Raw genomic sequence first — 22,598 nt, 5'->3', positions numbered from 1 at the left:
TAATTGTGTGCATGTATTTTAATTCACTTGATAGCTCCCAGCCACAAGAAATCTGTTTTGTTTTCATTTGACATGAGAGCAATAAATGATGAGGAAACAGCAAAACCACTTAACGTAAACATGGGTCACGTGGAGACTGCCACCTCCCCACTACAACTCAGACTGCTCTGTGCATCAGGTCTGGATCTACGATATTTCCGAACCAGAGCAATATTAGACAGTAGCGCTCCCCCTCCCATGAGCGTTTGAGGTAGGACACCAAAAATTTAAAAAATCAACTTTTCAAAAATATCTATTTTGTACTGTACATCTTTCTGAAGAGTCTGATACATAAAACATAAATGTTCGAGGGAATGTAAGACATGTTATTTGGTCTTAAGTGTGCCAAAGTGCAGTGCAACACCTTTTCACACAATATTCTTCCATCGCACGTCTCTGTATTTCGCTCTGTGGAATTCAAACGTGTAATATTTTGTAATGGGTGCCATCAAACTATATTCAGGCCAGTGGAAATGAAAATGGCCTGTGGTGCCTCTCCTGCTCCCAGTCGGCCGGCATGACACCCTGCACCTCTTAAGAAAATTCTCGCAATTAATACTGGATGGGATTACTTGTAACCAGCAGAACAAGAACTCTTCTGAAAATTTGTAGTCTTTACTGCCTATTAGCTAATAACTTGCTGTTTTGTGTGACATAAAATTAAATATAGGATACCTAAAACGAGTAAAGACAAGAGAAAAGCAAGACAGTACACATTTCTTCAATCCTTAAGTGTTATCGTGTTAACAATGTCGAATTTTGCACCAGAAAGTGACGATTTGTGGAAAGCATTAATTTTTTGTTTTCATTTGAAAAAAAGTGCTGCAGAGTCGCATCGAATGCTTGTCGAGGCATATGGTGATCATGCTCTATCAGAAGCAATATGCAAAAGATGGTTTCAATGGTTCAGAAATAATGATTTTGATGTAAGAAATGAAGAACGTGGAAGACCACCACAAAAGTTCGAAGACGCCGAATTGCAGGCAATATTGGATGAAGATGATACTTTGAGTCAGAAGCAAATGGCAGCAATACTAAATGTTGGACAACAAACAATTTCTGACCATTTGAAAGCTATGGGAAAGATCCAAAAGTGTGGAAAACGGGTGCCACATGAATTGAATGAAAGACAGATGGAAAAACAAAAAACCATTTCTCAAATTTTGCTTCAAAGACATGAAAGAAAATCAACTTTGCGTCGAATTGTTACTGGCGATGAAAATGGATTTATTTTAAGAATCCTAAACAGGAAAAATCTTGGGTTGATCCGAGACAACCATCAACATCGACTGCAAAACCAGGTCGATTCGGCAAGAAGACAATGCTCTGTGTTTGGTGGGATCAGAAAGGTGTGGTGTATCATGAGCTTCTAAAACCCGATGAAACTGTGAATAATAATCGCTACAGACAACAAATGATCAATGAACTATGCATTGATCGAAAAAAGACCAGAATGGGCCAGAAGACATGGCAAAGTAACTTTTTTTACACAACAATGCACCTGCACACAAGGCAAAACTGGTTCAGGATACAATCAAAACACTTGGCTGGGAGCTGCTACCCCACCCACCGTGTTCACCAGACTTGACCCCTTCCGACTACCATTTATTTTCATCAATGGGACAACATTGGCTGAGGAACACTTCGATTCCTACGAAGAAGTCGAAAATTGGGTGTCTCATTTGTTTGCTTCAACGACGAACATTTCTATTGGCGTGGTGTCCACAAATTGCCAGAAAGGTGGTCAAAATGTATAGTAAGCAATAGTCAGTACTTTGAATAAAATGTTTTTACTTTTCAATTCAAAATTAGTGTTTCAGTTTCACAAAAAAAACGCTCATTTCATACAGGTACACCTGGTACACCCTGAAATATGTATATGCTAATGTGTGCCTATCAGTACAGTACCAGTTTGCTGATAACTAACTCAATTTCTTTTAAGGAGATGCTGAGTCCATCCTGGATTTTCCATTGTTCAATTTCTTTTAATTATGATGAGCATCACAACTTGAAATTTTATTGATTTCAATGTAAAAACACAAGAAGCATAAAACACTAATAAATTATCCTAGCAACAGTAGTTAATTATAGAATTTCTTACAGTGCTGATTCACACAGTAATCACTCGGAAAAATATTTATGTAGCATGTCTACTTCCAAACTTAACAATGGGCTAGGCATTCCAGCCTTTCTTGGAAACATCTGCTATCTTAGCAAATCTACTTTTGCCATGGAATACAAATTTCTACACACTGACAACTAATCCTAATAATTATGTTAACCTAATGAAATGGAAATGAAGTCCCATGCTTCTGCAGCAACTCATTTGTAGCATTGTTGTGTACCCACAGTTTGTAATTAGCAAGGTAGTTTCTGTTGGCGGCACAAAGTAATAATTACTTCCTTGAAGTCTGAATGTTTCAGATATGCTGTTATCACTAGCAATAATCATGCAACATACATTGTGACTGATAGAATAAACACATTTTACAGTGTCAGCAGAAGCCACCAAGCTGCTTCTAAGGATGGGGCTGGGAGAAGCATAAAAAAGAATTGCTGCAACAAGTTAATGTAAAAGCTCAGATTTGCATTCAGTGTAAAAGAAATCAGCTGTAGGTTAGCTAGGCACGTAGGAATCTCTCTGTTTTACTGCATAGTGAATTTAATACAAACAAACATAGAAACTAAACGTTTACCTGACTACTGTCTGTCTCCCTACACATCATATTCAAGGACATTTAATGCTAATGGGGCTCTCAATACTGCTACAGGAAATAATATTTGAGACATATATTACCTCTGGGCTCACAGGACACTCACCTCAGTGGACAACCTGCCTGGTCGCCTCAGAGCAGGATCCAGATCACCAGGGCGTGTCACTGTAGCAACGACCACCAACCCTGGAACACTGTCGGCACGTTCCAGGAGAAGAGCAAGTTCTCCTGCTACTCTTCTCATGACACTTGCACTTTCAGAGTGCTCCTGTGATCTTCCAAACAGGATATCGACGGCTTCCAACACCAGCACGCAGACACCTAGGATTACAGCTTCTTAACTTCAGCCAGTCTTGGAATAAACAATTACAGCATTTACATTTCAGAAATGATTGGGTGCATTAAAGAAAGCTAATAATATTAATGACAGCAGTGCACAGTTATTAATTATGATCTCTACATATTGAATGAAAGGAGAGATGAAAAATATATAATTTTATTAAGAAGTGTGACTTGAAAATTAGCGCAGGTTTCTTATCAGTTACACATCTCTGGAGTGCAAATTCCGCAAGCAATATGCATCTTCTGTCTGGAATCTACATAATCAAATGAGATCCATCCTTCATGAAATCTCCCCCCCCCCCTCCCCCCCACTCCACCAAGAGTGTCTTTCCGCCGTCCACCTAATCTTCATAACCTCTCGGTTCATCCCTATGAAATCCCCAAACCACCTTCCCTACCCTCTGGCTCCTACCCTTGTAACCGACCCCGGTGTAAAACCTGTCCCATGCACCCTCCCACCACCACCTACTCCAGGCCTGTAACCCAGAAGGTGAACACGATCAAAGGCAGAGCCACATCTGAAAGCACCCACGTGATTTACCAACTGACATGCCTACACTGTGAAGCTTTCTATGTGGGAATGACCAGCAACAAACTGACCATTCGCATGAATGGACACAGGCAGACAGTGTTTGTTGGTAATGAGGATCACCCTGTGGCTAAACATGCCTTGGTGCACGGCCAGCGTATCTTGGCACAGTGTTACACCGTCCGGGTTATCTGGATACTTCCCACTAACACCAACCTGTCAGAACTCTGGAGATGGGAACTTGCCCTTCAGTATATCCTCTCTTCCCGTTACCCACCAGGCCTCAACCTCCACTAATTTCAAGTTGCTGCCACTCATACCTCACCTGTCATTCAACAACATCTTTGCCTCTGTACTTCCGCCTCGACTGACATCTCTGCCCAAACTCTTTGCCTTTACAAATGTCTGCTTGTGTCTGTATATGTGCGGATGGATATGTGTGTGTGTGCGCGCGCGCGAGTGTATACCTGTCCTTTCCTCCCCCTGAGGTAAGTCTTTCCGCTCCTGGGATTGGAATGACTCCTTACCCTCTCCCTTAAAACCCACATCCTTTCGCCTTTCCCTCTCCTTCCCTCTTTCCTGATGAAGCAACCGTTTATTGCGAAAGCTTGAATTTTGTGTGTGTGTTTGTGTGTCTATCAACATGCCAACGCTTTTGTTTGGTAAGTTACATCATCTTTGTTTTTAGATATATTTTTCCCACGTGGAATGTTTCCCTCTATTAAATTCTAATCAAATGATTTGTACAAGTTAATCATAAGAAATGTTTAATATTCTTTAAATTAGTAGAGATTCCTAATAGCCTACTTCACTTCTGACAGAAGCTTTGAGCCATATGCAGAACATATAGAACAGCACAAAACAACCTAGAATAAGAGGCAAAGTTAACTTGAAAGGTATTTTTGCATATTTTATTGTGCTTGTTAAAGGATCACACTCCAATTGAAACCGATTTTTATTTTTTTACAACAAATAGAATTAAGGAATAAATGTACTGAGAGATGAGTGCAGGATTCGAAGGAATTTCAAGAAGCTTCTGCAAGGAGTGTGGTTATTCACATTCCACAATATTTAGTTGATTTCTCCAGAACATAGGACAACAGGGAGTGAAAAACATATAAAATTATTCAACACAAAGAGAGTTAATTCTGATGGCAAAAACAGAAAAATACTATTCAGATAGGCAATCAAACCATTAGCTATATTTGGACACTAAGACTATTACAATTATGCAATTGTGAAACATTACAGTTTAACACCCATTAAAATAACATACCTAGTTGACAATAGGAGCAGAACCAACAGCAAACCCTGTGCGACATCTCATTTTGTATATCCCCCATTCTGGATTCAATTTTATTCCTGTGGTGCAGTCCATAAATGTGGTGTACAACTCCATCAGTGCAAAAGAATGGAAGTCTTACTCTAACTTTATAGTGCACGAGAGTCTTATCAAAGCCACTTAATATACTAACAGGATAATTTTTCTTGTTCAGCTCTTCCACGTATTCATTTGTATAGTCATGTATATCTTTTTCTATGGAGAATCTTGTACTAAAGCTAAGCTGAAAGATAGTTAAGAAGTTCTGCTAACAAAAATAAATCAGTGTTTTGAAAAGAGCTGCAAAAATAAATTGGGTGGCAGCTTCCATTTCTGCAGCAGCACATCACTGTACAGAGTTTAGTTTGAGTTGTGACAAGCTTCTGACAAGAGGTGAATTATTTTGACTCACTGTGTGTATTTTAGCTTAAATTCTTAAATTTCTTGTGTGTGTGGGGGGGGGGGGGGGGCGCACACTTGCACTTCTAGCAGCCACAGTTCCACATTTTAATTACTGTCTACTGTACTGGTAGTCAACCTGTTCCATACCAACCACTAGCAGGTGTTCCAGCTTTCTTTCACAGTAGGTGTTAGGGATTTTTAAAAAAATTTCATTACATTTTTCATAAAATTTTTGACAAAGAAATTGTTAAATAATTATAAATTATAAGTTTAACTTGCTGTAACTCTGCTTTATAGATTTTATGAAGTAAAGTTACTTCCTAATTTATAAGTCATCATTACTGTAGATCTGGTTGGCAGTTAGAAAATTTTACAACTAACAAAGGTACAAAAGCTAGAAGTAGATAAAGTCTGACCCCCCTGGTCTAGCATATTTTTCCACAATCTTTAGTGTGGATAAGGACTCTGATCGCTGCGTTCAGATATGAGCCAAGTTGGTGGCCTTTCACTCAAACCTCCAGTCAGTGCTGGCTATGGTCACACAGGTTGAGGCTGTTGCAAATGGTATCACTCAGGGGACCAAACAAGGCAATCCGAGATATGTCCAGTACGTTCCACACTTCCCCCCGATCAGTCCACTACTGTGACTGTCTCTGTTACTGCCTCTACTGCGGTGGCACCCCCACCCATGGGTGAGTGTAAAGCAGCAAAATACCTTCAGGGCTGGAGGGGGAGAACACAATTGAATGGCCTTCCCAGTTTTTCTGACAAACGGATTTCAGGTGTTATCAGTGGCTAACACACATCCTGAGGCAGATGAAGTTGCTTGCCCTGTTTCATAGGAACCCTCTCAACCCACAAGATCTTGGCACCCACAGAGAGTGGGATTGCTGATAATTCAGAGCTCCAATGTTTCATGCATGACAGGACCCCTTAGATATAGGGCTACAAAGAGGGGAAAGAAATTCAGTGTTCACTGTGTGCATACTGGCACACGTCATTCCAGATATGGAACAATTGCTTCTGGACACCTTGAAAAGCACAGGTTGCAGCCAACTGCAAGTGGTCACTCATGCTGGAACTAATGGTGTGTTCCTCTTTGAACCGGATAAGATTCTCCCCAGTTTTGGATGGCTATCTGAATTGGTAATGACTGCTAGTCTTGCTTGCAAGATAATTACACAGTTCACCATCAGTAGTGTTGCCGATAGTACCATTGGTGGACCCTCGGTACAGAGCTGAGTGGAGGGCCTGAATCAGAGACTCAGATGATCCTGCAACTGTAGGCTGCAGATTCCTCAGCTTGTGCTGCTGCAGATTCTTCAACTTGTGCTATAGGTTGGTAAGGTTTCGGGTTCATCGTAAGAGGTAAGGCATCCACTACATAAAGGAGTTGGCTACAAAGGTAGCAAGGGCTTTGTGGAATGGGTTGGGCAGTTGTTTTAGGTTAGGGGGTCTCAGCCTCAGTCTCCTAGGCTGCAGGACAAACACAGAATGAGAGTAGACATAGCAACAATCAGTATTGTAGTCGTAAATTGTTGTAGCTATGTTGGGAAAGAACTAGAGCTCAAAGTGCTGATAGAAACCACTGGACATTAAACCATTATGGGTACCTACAGCTGGCTAAAGGCAGGGAGAGGCTCAGCCAAAAATTTTGACAAGACGACCTGAAAGTTTTCAGAAAGGATAGGTTAAAGAGTGCACAAAATAACGTGGACAGTAGATGTGCAATCGGCAGAGCACTCGTGGCGAGAGCAATAGTGGCGGGGGTTACAGGCAGGCGCTGCAAGGGAAATGGTGAGTGCTGTTTGGGAAGTGCCATTCTTAACTGAAGCCAACATTAACATTTTTTATAAATATTAAGTGGAGTTCCTTCTCCGTCCACACTTGCACCGTGGCCATTCAAGAAGATCTACTGTCATCTCTGCTTTGGTCAGTATCTAAAACCAGTCCCACAGAAAATGCAACAAAAGCAGCAATTTATTTTTGCGTGCCTTTAACCATTTGTAACTTTCAGAGAAGCACATTGAATGATTTCTCTTGTTGCCATGTTAAAATTGGCTTCTTTCGCCAAAACATGGCGGAGTTTACACAAAGTCACCTCACTAACATGTTGCAGACACAACTGCAAAAGAATTCTTAAACAAAAATGTGGGCTACTGACTGCCATCAGTGTAAAAAAACAACAGCATCCCGAAACTCCCATAAAATTTGGCGGAAAAAGGAACGGAACACCATAGGGAGGATGGAATCTTTCGGACCTCGGCAGAGATCCATCTGAATTCGAGGCCGAGGAACTAACCAGGGGGGGGGGGGGGGGGGGGGGGGGGGGAGGAGTGAGGAAGACAGGACAAAGAAGGAAGCTGAAAATCACGGCAAAAAGAGACGCAAGGCGGAGCCCAACCAGTAAACCCGCCCGAGGGTGGGAGTCGGGTGGGCGACGTCCATGGTCTGGGAACAGGAGAGAATAGGAAGGATGAGTGGGAGAGGAACAGATAGCGAGTGCATAAGACACCACAAGCTGGGACCGCCGAACAGAAAAGGGGGGAGGGGGGGGAGATCCCAGCTTCAACCAAGAGACTATCAATAGGGATAGTAGAGAAGGCACCGGTGGCCAAACGGATACCACGATGGTGGACTGGATCCAGCATGTGCAGTGTGGAAGGAGCATCTGGACCATAAACTTGACAACCATAGTCCAAGCGAGACAGAACTAGAGCACGATAAAGACGGAGAAGGAGGGAACGCTCCGCACCCCAAGAGGAGTGGGCAAGGAAGCGAAGGACATTGAGTTTACGGAAACATCCTACCTTCAGAAGTCTGATATGGGGCAGCCAAGTGAGCTTGTTGTCGAAAAGAAGACCCAGGAAACAAAACTGTGGGACCACAGGCAATCGTTGTGCATCGAGATAGAGCTCTGGATCAGGGTGGATCGTAGTACAGCGACAGAAGTGGACCACCCGCAATTTTGAAGGAGAGAACTGAAACCCGTGTGAGAGGGTCCATGCAGAGGCACGCCGTATAGCTCCCTGGAGCTGCCGTTCTGCAGATGCCATCGAGGAGCAATTAACCCAAATGCAGAAATCATCCAAATACAGGGCAGGGGCGACCAAAGGACCAACAGAGGCCACAAGTCCATCGATAACAATGAGGAAAAGAAGGACACTCAAGACAGAACCCTGTGGGATGCCCGTCTCCTGGGTCCGTGAAGAACTAAAAACAGTACCAACTCGAACTCTGAATGACCGATGGAACAGGAACTGGCGGATAAAAATCGGGAGTGGGCCCCGAAGACCCCACTGATGAAGGGTAAGTAAGATGTGATGGCTCCAGGCCGTATCATAGGCCTTGCGAAGGTCAAAAAACACTGCAACCAAATGGCGGCGCTGGGAAAAAGCTTGTCGAACTGCGGATTCCAAGCGAAGTAAATGATCGATGGGAGACCGTCCCTCTCGAAAGCCACACTGGTAAGGGGACAATAGATCCCGAGATTCGAGGACCCAATTGAGCCGACGGGCTACCATCTGTTCAAGTAACTTACAAACAACATTGGTCAAACTAATTGGCCGATAGCTGTCAACAGATAGGGGGTTCTTACCAGGCTTAAGGACAGGAACCACGATGCTATCCCTCCACTGAGAAGGGAATTCACCCTGGAGCCAGATACGGTTAAACACCCGAAGAAGATGTTGCCGTTGTGGAGCACTGAGATGTTGAAGCAGTTGGTTATGAATGGAATCTGGGCCAAGGGGCGTATCATGAGAAGAAGATAGAGCAGAAAGAAATTCCCATTCAGTAAAAGGTTCGTTGTAAGATTCTGACTCACAAGGGGTAAAACATAAGGTGGAAGCTTTGGCCCACTGTTTCTGGTGAAGGAAAGCAGCTGGATAGGAGGCTGATGCTGACGCCACTGCAAAATGGGTCGCAAGATGGTCTGCAAGAACTAATGGGTCCGTACAAAGGCCATCTGGAAGGTGAAGGCCTGGGAGGGTGGACTGCCGATGGCAACCTTGGAGAGAGCGAAGTGTAGCCCATACCCGTGACAGAGGGACAGTAGAACCAAGGGAAGAAACGAATCGTTCCCAACATATCCGCTTGCTCTGTTTGATTAAATAACGGGCTTTAGTGCAGAGGTGTTTAAAGGTAGTAAGGCTGGCTACGGATGGGTGCCTCTTTAAGTGCTGCAAAGCTCGAAGGCGATCACGGATGGCAATGGCAATGGCCGTACTCCACCATGGGACTTGTCAGCGACAAAATGGTCCAGATGAGTGCGGGACAGCAAGGTTAACAGCGCGAACAATCGCGTCAGACATGTCACGTAGGACGTCATCAATACAACCCAACAAAGAGGAAGAAAACACGACCTTTGCAGTGTATAGAGGCCAATCGGCACGTTGGAAAGACCAATGAGGTAACCTGTCCATCGGGGAGTGGGAAGGGAGCGAGATAATCAACGGGAAATGGTCACTATCACAAAGGTCGTCGTGTGGTGACCAGTGTAATGAAGGGAGGAGAGAGGGAGAAGAAAGAGAAAGATCAATGGCAGAAAAGGTACCATGACCAGCACTGAAATGAGTAGGGGAGCCATCATTAAGAAGGCACAAGTCGTGGTCTGCAATAAACTGGTCTATAAGAAGACCTCGTCAAGATGGATAGGCACTGCCCCACAAGGGATGATGAGCATTAAAATCCCCAAGGAGGAGGAAGTTGCTGAAGAAGGGCAGTTAAGGCAGCAGGTGTAAGAGTCCTGTCAGGAGGGAGATAAAGATTGCAAACTGTGACCGCAGAGTTTAGGTGGACCCTAACAGCAACCGCTTCCAATGTAATTTGAAGAGGAATCCACGTGCTAGCAATGTCTGTACGGACCAACGTACAAACGCCACCAGGAGCCCGCAGGGGTCCGACCCGATTTCGACAGAAAACACGGAACCCACGGAGGGTCGGCGAGTGAGCATCAGTAAAATAAGATTCCTGGAGAACCACACAAGTTGCAGAGTAAGACGAAAGAAGGGATTTCAATTCCGGAAGGTGACGTTAGTATCCATTACAATTCCATTGGAGAACCACAGAACGATGGTTTAAATGAGGGCTGAACACGCTAAATCCAGTCATACCGCCAGGTCCCCACCCGTCACCAACAAGGAGGGGGCGACATCCATGAACGACAGGTCAGAATCCGGTTGTGAAGTCGGAGAACGGACCTCCGGCGACACCAGAGGCTCTTTGTCCCGGGACTTATGTTTCTGCTTCTTTTCAGGGTGAGATCGAGGAGGGCTGTGTGGCATAAAGGAGCCAGCTGCAGCAAGATCAGGAACAGAAAGAGACCGGGCGACCTAGGGGCCGACCGTCCACGGCTCTCGCGGTCGTCGCGCGGCAGCAGACCTTTGGCCTGGAAGGTGCCAGGAAGGGGCATCCCAGGAGAGGCGCCCTAGACCAGCACACGCCGAAGGAGTGGGAAACTTCTCCGGCTGGGGAGGGGGAGCAGCGCCCAGAGGAGAAGGTGTGGGAGCCGCAGGGGAGGGGGGGAGGAGAGGGGTCCGGGATGGGGGTAAGGAAGGGGGAGGAAGGGGTGAAGATGTAACCAAGGCGTAACTAGATGTCATGGACACAGGGTGAAGACTTGTATATTTCTTACGGGCCTCTGTGTAGGTTAAACGATCGAAGGACTTATACTCCTGTATCTTCTTTTCCTTCTCATATACTGGGCAATCTGGTGAACATGGAGAATGACTACCATGACAATTTACACACACAGGAGGGGGAACACAGGGACTCCCTATGGAGTGGACATCCACAGTCACCACAGAGAGGGGCCTGTGAACAGCAGGAAGACATGTGTCCAAAACACAAGCACTTAAAACACCTCATAGGAGGTGGGATGTACGGCTTCACATCGCATCGATAAACCATAATCTTAACTTTCTCAGGGAGGATATCCCTTTCAAAGGCCAGTTTGAAGGATGAGGTCCCTTTGAAAAATGACACCTTGTACCATATTTAGAAACTGGTGGGGGGTAATGGACACAGGAATTGTGCCTAGATGGGTACAGGCACGAAGGGCCGCAGATTGGGCAGCTGAAGCAGTTTTGATCAGCAACGAACCCGACCGCATCTTGCTCAGGGAGTACACTTCGCCAAACTTGTCTTCAATGTGTTCCACAAAGAATAAAGGTTTGGTATTGGTGAAAGTATCTCCATCAGTCCTGGTGCAAACTAGATAACGGGGAAAAGGTTTTGCCCCTAGCTGACGGGCCTGACCATCTTCCCAGGGGGTAGCCATGGAAGGGAAGGCCGAAGGGGCAAGAGAAGCAGCACTTGAGGAATCAGTTCCACGCAGAGAGACGGCCGCACAAGAATGGCCAGAGTTCTGGACCCGTATGCGTTTTATTTGCATAGCGTCCACCCTGATACCACCCACTCCGATCAGGGGCTCTCCTCATGGGCACCACCCAGCCACAGCAAGGGCCGTCTGGCACGGCGGCCATTGCCGGGAGTTCTGATGCTCCAGGATGACGAGCAACCACTCCAAGGCATGCATGAGGAGGTCACAGCTCGGGTATCAGAAGTGTGATCCCTGTGTGTTCAGGAGGCTCAACCAAAAGGGTACATAGCGACCCCACCACACGGGCTGGCTAGCATGCTGGCTATGCACCCTAGCATCAGACAACGACGTGAAAGAAAAGGTGGAATGTACTAGGAGGGCGCATGTCAAAGACACTAGGTAAGGTGCTCTTCCCCAAATGGCTCACACTACGGAGGAGAAATTTTGTAATGGAGGTCAAACCCCAGTGGGGGACCAAGGAATGCCAAAAGCAGGAGATGATTACGCAACAAAGCCGAATTGTAAAACCAACAGAACCAGGAGGACAGCGGGGGGCCAACATAAGCAAGGACACCAAGAGAGGGAGAGGAGTGGGCGATGGGAAAGGAGTAAGGAGGGGAAAGGAGGGGAAGGGGAAGGAAATGCAGCCCTGGAGAGAAATAAGGCTGCAATAGCTCGGGGCCCCGTGCTCGCCACACACGTACCCACAAAAGAGTTGTGGACCCCCTGGGGGGAATCTGTACGGGAGGGATGCCAGCCTCCACAAGTACATGGGGCTAATCCGAAAGACACCTGTCACAAGTCCAACCCCACAACAGCGTATTGGGTCCAGCAGAGCCATTAGCCAGGTTCCCATAATCAGGTTGTCACAGGATCAAAATTTTGTAGAGCCACAAAAGTGTAGAGTGATCTGCACCCCAGCTGGTGTTACTGAGAAAGGGAGAAGAGTATTAAAGTACGACCAGCATGACTGCTTAAGTTGCCATAGATGGGGTAACCATGTCAACTGGCCATTGAAGGCCAATCCCAAAAAACAGTAAGACTCCACCACCCCGAGCATTTTGTCCCTGAGGTAGCGTTCTGGCTGGGTATGGACAGCACAATGGCGACAGAAGTGCACAACAAGTCTTGGTGGCGGAAAACCAGAAGCTATGGGCAGAGCAACTTTTGTATGGTATCCTGCAGTTGGTGTTGCGTGTTGAGGAACAATAATAGATGCAAGGTTGTCAGCATACAGGGAGAATAAAACTGTAGATACCACAGCTGCAGCTAGACCAATGATGGCCACTAGAAAAAGAGGCACACTAATTACAGAGTGCTGTGGGACCAAATTCTCCTGTACAAGAGTACTGCTGTAGGAAACACCAACTTAAACTCAGGAAGCACAGCGAGACAAGAAGTTCTGGATTAAAATTGGGACTTGGCCCAGCAGACTCCAGTCATGCAGGGTAGCAAAAACATGGTGACAGCATATGGTGTCTCACATCCTACACAAATCAAAGAAGACAGCAATGCGATGTTGAAGCCGAGCAATAGCTGACCAAACAGCAGACTCCAGGCAGACCGAATTGTCAGCAGTAGAATAGCCTTGGCGAAAACTGCCCCGATACAGCCAAAAGACCTCAAGATTCAAGTTACCAATACAGCCATTGGCTCACCTGATGTTCAAGCAACCTGCAGAGAACATTAGTGAGGCTAATTGTGCAACAACCATCCCTCTTGAAGGGGTGTTTACCCGCTTTCAGTACTGGGACGATCACACATTCTTGCCACTGAGACGGGGACTCACCCTTGCTCCTTGAGAACAGAAAGGATATGACATTGGCAATCCACTGATAACTGTTTGAGCATTTGGCTGTGGATGTGGTCAGTCTGACCCTGGAGCCATGTCAGGTCAGTGCACTAGAACAATGAAGAATTCCCACACACTGAATGGAGCATTCTAAGATTCCAGGTCACATGTAGTAAATGGTAAAGGAAGTCACTACCACTGTCTGAGGAACAAAACGCAGGATGACAATTCTCAGACGCAGGGGCTCGAGCATAATGAAATGCACAATGTTTGGCAATAGCATCTGGTTCAATGTAGACATTACCATTCACAGAGGCACCAGGTACAACCCCTTGGTACTGGTGTTCATAAACTGATTGAATCTTGGCCCCAACCTATGAAGAAAGAGTACATGGTCCAATGGTAGCAAGTCATTTTATAAGGTGGTGGACCATGGCACAAAGCCATTTAAAGGCAATGAGGGGCTCCATTGACAGATGTCACTTATGGCTTTAGAGAGCCCACCCGTCTGCAATCTCTAATGGTAACGGTGATTTTGGTGGTCCAACAAGGGACTGTCTACCAATGGGGGGGATCCAAGGAAGAGGGTGGTGATGATGGTTTGTTGTTGTTTTTTTGTGGTTTTAGGGCGCAAAACATCTAAGGTCATAAGCGCCCAGTATAGAACCATAGAATGCTGGGACCACGAGGGTAAAAAACCATTTTGAGGTCCAATACAAAGGGGAAGAAAAGACAAATCTAAAATGCAAGACGTTACGGAGAGTATCTAAAAAGAGTTCGACAAGACACCAGAGTCACCAGGTAGAAGTCTAATCTCTTTTGTCATATTACTGTTTTATAAAAAACTTAAAATGTGAGCCACAGCTTGCACATCATCCATTAAAATGTCCGGCAAAGTGGGCGGCAGCCCGATCCTGAGACGTAAGTGGCTAAAATAGGGGGCAGAGGATCAGGAAATGTCTAACTGTTAATGGCTGGCTACAGAAAGGACAGCTGGGTGCAGGGTCACCACTCGACGAGTGGCGGTGACTTAAGCGACAGTGCCCTATTCGCAACTGAGCTAACATTACTTCCTCATGGCGAGACGGCCGGGAGATGTTTGACTTCTCTGAGTTTGTTCCCATGAAAGGAGCACCAATGGTCATGCCATAGTGATGTGATACACCGATAGAGAAAATTACAAATATCTTGCGAGGAACAGAGTAAGAGGCAGGCCGACCGAGATGGACTGTGGCCTCGGCTGCAGCATGAGCAGCATCATTCCCAGGCACACCAATATGGCTAAGAACTCACACGAACATCACTTGGGTTACCCCATCTGGGAACAAATGGAGCCTGTCCTGGATTTGTCGAACGACAGGGTGGACTGGATCTGGAGGGAGTCAGAGCAGATCACACAGCAAGTGAGCTGGTGCCTCCGGATGTAGTGAACAGCCTGATAGAGGGCAAAAAGCTCTGCAGTAAAAATTGTGCATTAGTCGAGAAGCCGGTATCTAAACTTATCATCCCCGATGACAAAAGCACAGCCAACACCGTGGGCGGACTTGGAACCATCAGTGTACAAAAATATGCTTTCAGCAAGTTGTGAGCGAAGTTGGAGAAATTTGCAGCGATAGGTCAGCTCAGGAGTTGAATCCTTCGGGAATGAGCTGAGGTCAAAATGAACACAAACCTGTGCCTGAAGCGAAGGTGGTGAAGGGCTCTCACCCATTCGGAAAGTGGCAGGAAGTGTGAACTGCAGCTTCTGAAGCAGGTGACGAAAGCAGACGCCGGGACGCCGCAAAGAAGAAACGTACATCTCATATTGGTGGTTAAGAATGTCATCAAAAAAAGGGTCAAAGATTGGGTGGCCTGGTATGGAAGAAAGCCAACGCTCTTACCTACTGAGCAGGATGTCACACCGGTATGACAGGGGTAGTTCACCGGCTTCTGCGTATAGACTCTCAACTGGGCTAGTACAGAAGGCACCAGTGGCGAGACGGATCCACAAATGGTGGATTGTACAGGGCTATTACAAATGATTGAAGCGATTTCATAAATTCACTGTAGCTCCATTCATTGACATATGGTCACGACACACTACAGATACGTAGAAAAACTCATAAAGTTTTGTTCGGCTGAAGCTGCACTTCAGGTTTCTGCCGCCAGAGCGCTCGAGAGCGCAGTGAGACAAAATGGCGACAGGAGCCGAGAAAGCGTATGTCATGCTTGAAATGCACTCACATCAGTCAGTCATAACAGTGCAACGACACTTCAGGACGAAGTTCAACAAAGATCCACCAACTGCTAACTCCATTCGGCGATGGTATGCCCAGTTTAAAGCTTCCGGATGCCTCTGTAAGGGGAAATCAATGGGTCGGCCTGCAGTGAGCGAAGAAACGGTTGAACGCGTGCGGGCAAGTTCCACGCGTAGCCCGCGGAAGTCGACAAATAAAGCAAGCAGGGAGCTAAACGAACCACAGCCGACGGTTTGGAAAATCTTACGGAAAAGGCTAAAGCAGCAGCCTTACCGTTTACAATTGCTACAAGCCCTGACACCCGATGACAAAGTCAAACGCTTTGGATTTTCGGCGCGGTTGCAATAGCTCATGGAAGAGGATGCGTTCAGTGTGAAACTTGTTTTCAGTGATGAAGCAACATTTTTTCTTAATGGTGAAGTGAACAGACACAATGTGCGAATGTGGGCGGTAGAGAATCCTCACGCATTCGTGCAGTAAATTCGCAATTCACCAGAAGTTAACGTGTTTTGTGCAATCTCACGGTTTAAAGTTTACGGCCCCTTTTTCTTCTGCAAAAAAAAAAAAATGTTACAGGACACGTGCATCTGGACATGCTGGAAAATTGGCTCATGCCACAACTGGAGACCGACAGCGCCGACTTCATCTTTCTACAGGATGGTGCTCCAGTGCACTTCCATCATGATGTTCGGCATTTCTTAAACAGGAGATTGGAAAACCGATGGATCGGTCGTGGTGGAGATCATGATCAGCAATTCATGTCATGGCCTCCACGCTCTCCCGACTTAACCCCATGCGATTTCTTTCTGTGGGGTTATGTGAAAGATTCAGTGTTTAAACCTCCTCTACCAAGAAACTTGCAGAACTGCGAGCTCGCATCAACGATGCTTTAGACTCATTGATGGGGACATGCTGCGCCGAGTGTGGGAGGAACTTGATTATCGGCTTGATGTTTGCCGAATCACTAAAGGGGCACATATCAAACATTTGTGAATGCCTAAAAAAACTTTTTCAGTTTTTGTATGTGTGTGCAAAGCATTGTGAAAATATCTCAAATAATGAAGTTATTGTAGAGCTGTGAAATCGCTTCAATCATTTGTAATAACCCTGTATTTAGGCGGCGTAAGATAGATGGCCGTGCAGAGGAATAGACAATGCATCCATAATCCAACTTGAAGCACACAAGAGATCGATAGAGGTGGAGGAGGACAGTCCGGTCAGCTCCCCAAGAGGTACCTGAGTGGTACATGATGGTTTGAGGTGAGGAGTGTTTGACATCATGGTCATTAGCGCCCTGACAAAAAGTCAGCATGCTAATCTCATGGGACCAAGGAAGAAGGGATCACCGAGACAGCTGCCGAGAGAGTGGCTGCAGTTTTGCTCTGGTCAACTGCATCAATACCTCCATGTGGCATGGTGTGAAGGGCAATAGCATGGTGAAAGCATCCCAATCAGCTTTGGAGAGAGCCCACCTGAGTGGACACTCAGGCAAGTAATGCCAAAGGAGGGTCAAAATGAATAGAAAATGATCACTGTCACGCAGTTGATATCTCCAAAGGATGGACAGGAGGAGGCCTTGACTGCAAATGGAAAGGTCAATGGCCGAATAAGACCCATATGCCACAAGTGTGTGGGAACACTAGTATTCAAGAGACACGGATCAAGCTCCGTAGCAAGTTTTTGGCAGCTTACTGTTGTCAGTGGTTGTAGTTCCACTCCACAAAGCGTTGCGGTATCAAAGTCACCTAATATTAAGAAAGATGGTGAGAGGTGAGAAAACGGTGTACACAACACATTTTGGGACACTTCATTGTTGGGAGGAAGATACAAATTCCAGAGGGTAAATTCCAGAAATGCCTTCCCATGAACAGCCACAGCCTCCAAAGCCGTTTTGAGTAACATGTTTCTGCAGTAGAATCCAGAACATATGTGTAAACACCATCCTATGCTCTTTCATAGTCATGTGGTTCTCAAAGTAGCCCAGGTAGCTGCAGATAGCAGGTGCCTGCATTGTTGTGAAAGAAGTTCCCCGGAGAGCAATGCAAAAAAACAGGGGAAGCACAAACACACAAAAGGAATCGTACATCTGCCGAGTGGCAGAAAAATATGCTACAGTTCAACTGGAGGATCACATTATCAGAATCCTTTGGGGGACTGAAGAGACCAAGGAGGCAGGTCACGCCTCAGTGCCTCCTACTGACACTGAATATGAAGATACACCATCAATAAACACTTGTTCCAAATCTGTCTGTGTGTGTGTGTGTGTGTGTGTGTGTGTGTGTGTGTGTGTGTGTGTGTGTGTGTCTGTGTGTGTGTAAACGGGGTGGGGGGCAGGGCCATAGGGGCCACCAGGAATGCTGCCTCTGATACGGAGGTGGAAAATGCGGGTTCTGGCAGCATGGGGCCATCACAATCTCCCTCTTTTTGGTGGACTACTTCTCGTCCTTGGATGATTTAGACTTCTGAAAGGGCTTGTCCGCCCCCAGATACTGGGACAGAGGAGGAACATGAAGTCATATGACCTGCAACCTGTGGCTCCTTCAGCCATCAGCTGGCATCTTGTTGCATGTCAGCAGATACTGGGACAGGACCATCCTGTGGGACACCTTCCTGGTAACTGCTCCTCCAACTATGGGGTTGGTCACTGCTCCTCCGGCTGAGGATTGGACACTTATGTCCTGATTAGATACACAGTCTATGGTCCCAAAGGAGGTGTAGGGGGAAGCAGTAGGAGGAGGACCACCAACCAACAAGGGAGCAGGTGTAGTCAGATGACCCCAAGGGCCAGACGTAGAAGATATGGAGGGCAATGGCACAATGACTAAAGTGGGCGACATTGTCATAGCAGTAGTATATGTTGTCATCATATATGTAGGATGTAGGCAATCTTATTTCTTCTTGGTCTCTTGATATGTGAGGTGGTCAAGAGTCTTGTATTCCTAACTTTTCATGTTTGAAAACAATGCAATCTGGTGAACAGGGGAATGGTGCTCTCCACAGTTAACACAGACGGTGAGAGGGGCTCAAGGAGCATTTGTGTGCATCTGATGGCCACAACTCTTACAGACAGGGCTGGCATTGCAATGTGAAGTCGGGTGTCCAAATTGCTTGGTAGGGTGAATATAAGGCTTGACATCACGGCAATACATCATCACCTTTACGTTCTCAGGCAACAAGTTACCTTCAAAGGCCATGATGAAGGCTCCAGTACCCACTCTGTTGTCTTTTGGTCCCCACTGCACACAACAGGCAAAATTGACACCCCATCACTCTAAGTTAGCACACAACTCATCATTTGTCTGTAAAAGGATATCTTGGTGGAAAATGACACCCCACACCATATTCAGACTTTTATGAGGGGTTAAAGTATGAGGAACAATACCCAGCTTGCCACAGTCAAACAGTGCCTGTGACAGTGGGGGAAGCATCATTTTAAGCAGAATGGAGCCATTTTGCATTTTTTTTTTCTCTTCGCTGTCACTTCCCAAAACCTGTCCATGAAATTTTCAATGTTGAACAAAGGTTTTGCAGTAAAAAAGGAATTCCTGTCCATCCCAGAACAAACCAAGTATTGGAGGGAATATTTATTGCCTTGTGTCTAACCCCTATGTTCCTCCCACGTGCAGCCAAGGAAGGAAATATTTTGGGGTCATTCTTCTCCACACTGTAATATGTCTTAGCTTCAGAAGAGACTGATGGGGCCATGTGTCCACCAGTGGAAAGTATAATTCATTTCATGTGCAAATCTTCTGCCATGGTACCACTGATTCCAACCAGGGGCTCTCCTAATGAGCACCACCCAACCACAGCAACAATTACCAGGCCAGTAAGCCACTGCCCAGAGTCCCTGTGCCACAGCCATGACAGGCACAAAGGCTTGTGTGAGGGAGTTTCCAGCTCAGGCAACAACTATGTGATCCCTGCATGGCTTGGTGGGGTGGGAGGGGGGAGGCAGGGGGGGGGGGAGAAGGTGGTACCATTGCACAGGTACTTGACACTCCAATACCATCATCCCACAATGGAATGGCTACTTTGCTGGGTTTTCGATGTAGTACTTTTTCAAGAAACAAGGATGCAAAGAGAGAACAGCACTTACATAAAATTTAGGAAAGAAGTACCAAGTCAGACTTGATAGCGGGACCATATAATTAATAATGAAAAGGTGTAGAAAGCTGGAAGGTAAGAAAACTTATGTCCAAAACACAAACCAGATCCAAGCACAAATGACGCCAAGAAGACCATCCAATGGAAAAGTAAGCAAAACAGGATAATAGAAAGCCAGACTTGCAGCACAGAAAGGGAAATAGCACTGCAAGGGCTGAGGGCCAATGGTGGTCAGGCAAGTACTTACAAAAGAGTTGAGAGTCCCCTGGGAGGGGGAGGGGGGGGGGAGGGGTTGACGTAGTTGCATGCAATTTATACTGGTGACAAGTTTCGAACATAGCCATTCATTTTCAAACCAGACCCACACTAAAACTGCTTGTCACAGCAAAATCCCACTGACAGACTTTGGTAATGTCACACAACACATAGTCCTACAAACAGATATGGAGTCTCTTATTACCTGTGTGACACAGTCAACAGACTGAACACTCATTTCCACTCTGTTTAATGTATTATGCCTGTAATAAGATCACTCCATGTTTATTTAAGGACTATGTGTTGTTTGGATGTTACCCAAGTATATCACTGGGATTTTGCTTTGATAACAATTTCAGTCCAACTTTGGTTTGTAACTAGTCACCACTATAAACTAAATGCAACTGTAAGAGATTTAAATGAACAGTTATCAAATGTAAATTGTTGGTCTTTCTCCTACAAATTGTCAGAACTACATAAACAGAATATATCTATTTAAGGAAGCAGATAAAAATTCTGCTTGACGTCCTCCTGAAACTCACTCTCCACTCCTTCCAATCTAAGGATATAAATTTAGAGCAGATATGGCTTAAATTCGAAGAAATACTATCAGCAGCAATTGAGAGATTTATTCCACATAAATTAATAAAGTCTGGTACTGTTCCTCCATGGTACACAAAACAGGTCAGAACATCGTTGCGGGAGCAATGAAAAAAAAGCATGCCAAATTGAAAAGAACACAAAATCTTCGAAGTTGGCAGCGTTTTAATGAACCTCGAAACTTAGCACAGACTTCAATGCAAATGCTTTTAACAACTTTTACAATGAAACTCTGTCTCCAAACTGGGCAGAAATCCAGAGAGATTCTGGTCATATGCAAAGTACAGCAGCAGCAAGACACAATCAATACTTTCACACTGTCTCTAAAACAGAATTACTGAACACAATTTTCCAAAATTCCTTCACTAAAGAAGAAGTAAATATGCCAGAATTCTAATCAACAACAGCTGCCAAAATGACATCCTCAGTGTAGCGAAGCAACTTAAATCACTTAATAAAGCAAGTCTTCTGGTCCAGACTGCATACCAATTAGCCTGCTTTCAGAAAATGCTGAGACAATAGCTTCATACTTAGTAATCACATATATTTACTCCCTTGATGAAAGAACGTGCCTGAAAACTGGACAATTGCAAAGGTCACACCAATACTCAAAAAGGAAGTAGGAGTAACCCCACAAGTTACAGATCCAAATCACTGATGTCAATTTGCAGCAGAATTCTGGAACACATACTGCATTCGACCATTATGAATTACCTCAAAGAAAATGGTCTATTGACACTATCAGCACAAATTCAGAAAACATCATTCTTGTGAAACACAGCCTAGCTCTACATTCACACAAAGTAAAGTGGGCTGTCAACAGGGGTCTCAAATGGATTCCATATTTCTAGATTTCCAGAAAGCTTTTGATATCATTCCTCAGGAGAGACCTCTGACCAAATTACATGCCTGCAGAGTATCATCTGAGTAGTACGACTGTATCTGTGAGTTCCTGTTGGAAACATCTCTGTTCATAGCAACTGATACAAAGTTACCTAGTAAAACTGAATTAGTGTGTGGCATTCCCAAAGGAAGTGTTATAGGCCCTCTGCTGTTTCTATCTATGTAAACAATTTAGGTGACAGTCTGAGCAAACCGTCTTACAATGATTGCAGATGATTCTGCCATTCACCATATAGTCAAGTCATTAGAAGTTCAAAACCAACAGCAAAATGACAGACACAATGTCTCTATGGTGCAAAAAGTGGCAACTGACTCCAAACAATGAAAAGTGAGAGGTCATCCACAAAATATTACATGGAATATGTTTAATCTCGTGACACAATAAACCAACAAAGCTAATGGCTAGGAATTACAGTTATGAGCAGCTAAAACTGGAATGATCACATGGATATTGTCGGGGTGGGGTGGGGGATGGCAAGCTAACCAAAGATTGATTTATTGGCAGAACACTTAGGAGATACAACAGGTCCTTCTAAAGAAACTGCCTACACACTTGTCCTCTTCCTCCTGGATTATTGCTATGCTGTGTGGGATCCTTACCAGATGGGACTGACAGACGACACTGGAAAGTACAAAGGAGGTCAGCTCATTTTGTATTACCACAAAATAGAGGAGAGAGCATCACAAATATGATAAGCAAGCTGTGGTGGTAATCCTTAAGACATGGGGTTTTTCATTGTGGCAAGATCTTTTCGCAAAATTTCAATCACCAACTTTCTCCTGTGAAAGTGACAATACTTAATGATGCCAACCTAAACAGGAAGGCATGATGATCATAATAAAATAAGAGAAGTCAGCACTAGTGTGCAAAGATTTAAGTGTTCTTTTTTCCCACCCGCTATGAGAGAGTGGAAAGGTAGGGAAATAGCCTGAATATGGTTAAGTGAACACTCTGCCAGGAATTTAAGTGTGAACTGCAGAGTAACTTATGTAGATAAGAATTTCAAAGTGGCAGAAAGATTGGAAACTTACTTTAAA

General features: G+C 45.1%; 1 protein-coding gene across 1 annotated transcript in view; it reads right to left on the bottom strand.

Annotated features, from left to right (window-relative positions):
- LOC124551446 (spermatogenesis-associated protein 5-like protein 1) overlaps positions 1 to 22,598 on the bottom strand; it is a 76,063-nt gene that overhangs the window by 46,825 nt on the left and 6,640 nt on the right. Inside the window, exon 3 of the mRNA XM_047126441.1 lies at positions 2,860 to 3,074. Within this exon, the coding sequence (XP_046982397.1) occupies positions 2,860 to 3,074 (215 nt within the window). The remainder of the gene's footprint in view (positions 1 to 2,859; positions 3,075 to 22,598) is intronic.

This window comes from Schistocerca americana, chromosome 1 (assembly GCF_021461395.2).
Source record: "Schistocerca americana isolate TAMUIC-IGC-003095 chromosome 1, iqSchAmer2.1, whole genome shotgun sequence".
In the NCBI taxonomy this organism is placed as follows: domain Eukaryota; kingdom Metazoa; phylum Arthropoda; class Insecta; order Orthoptera; family Acrididae; genus Schistocerca; species Schistocerca americana.
Note: the sequence above shows the minus strand (reverse complement) of the source record. Positions and strands in the feature narration are given on the sequence as shown.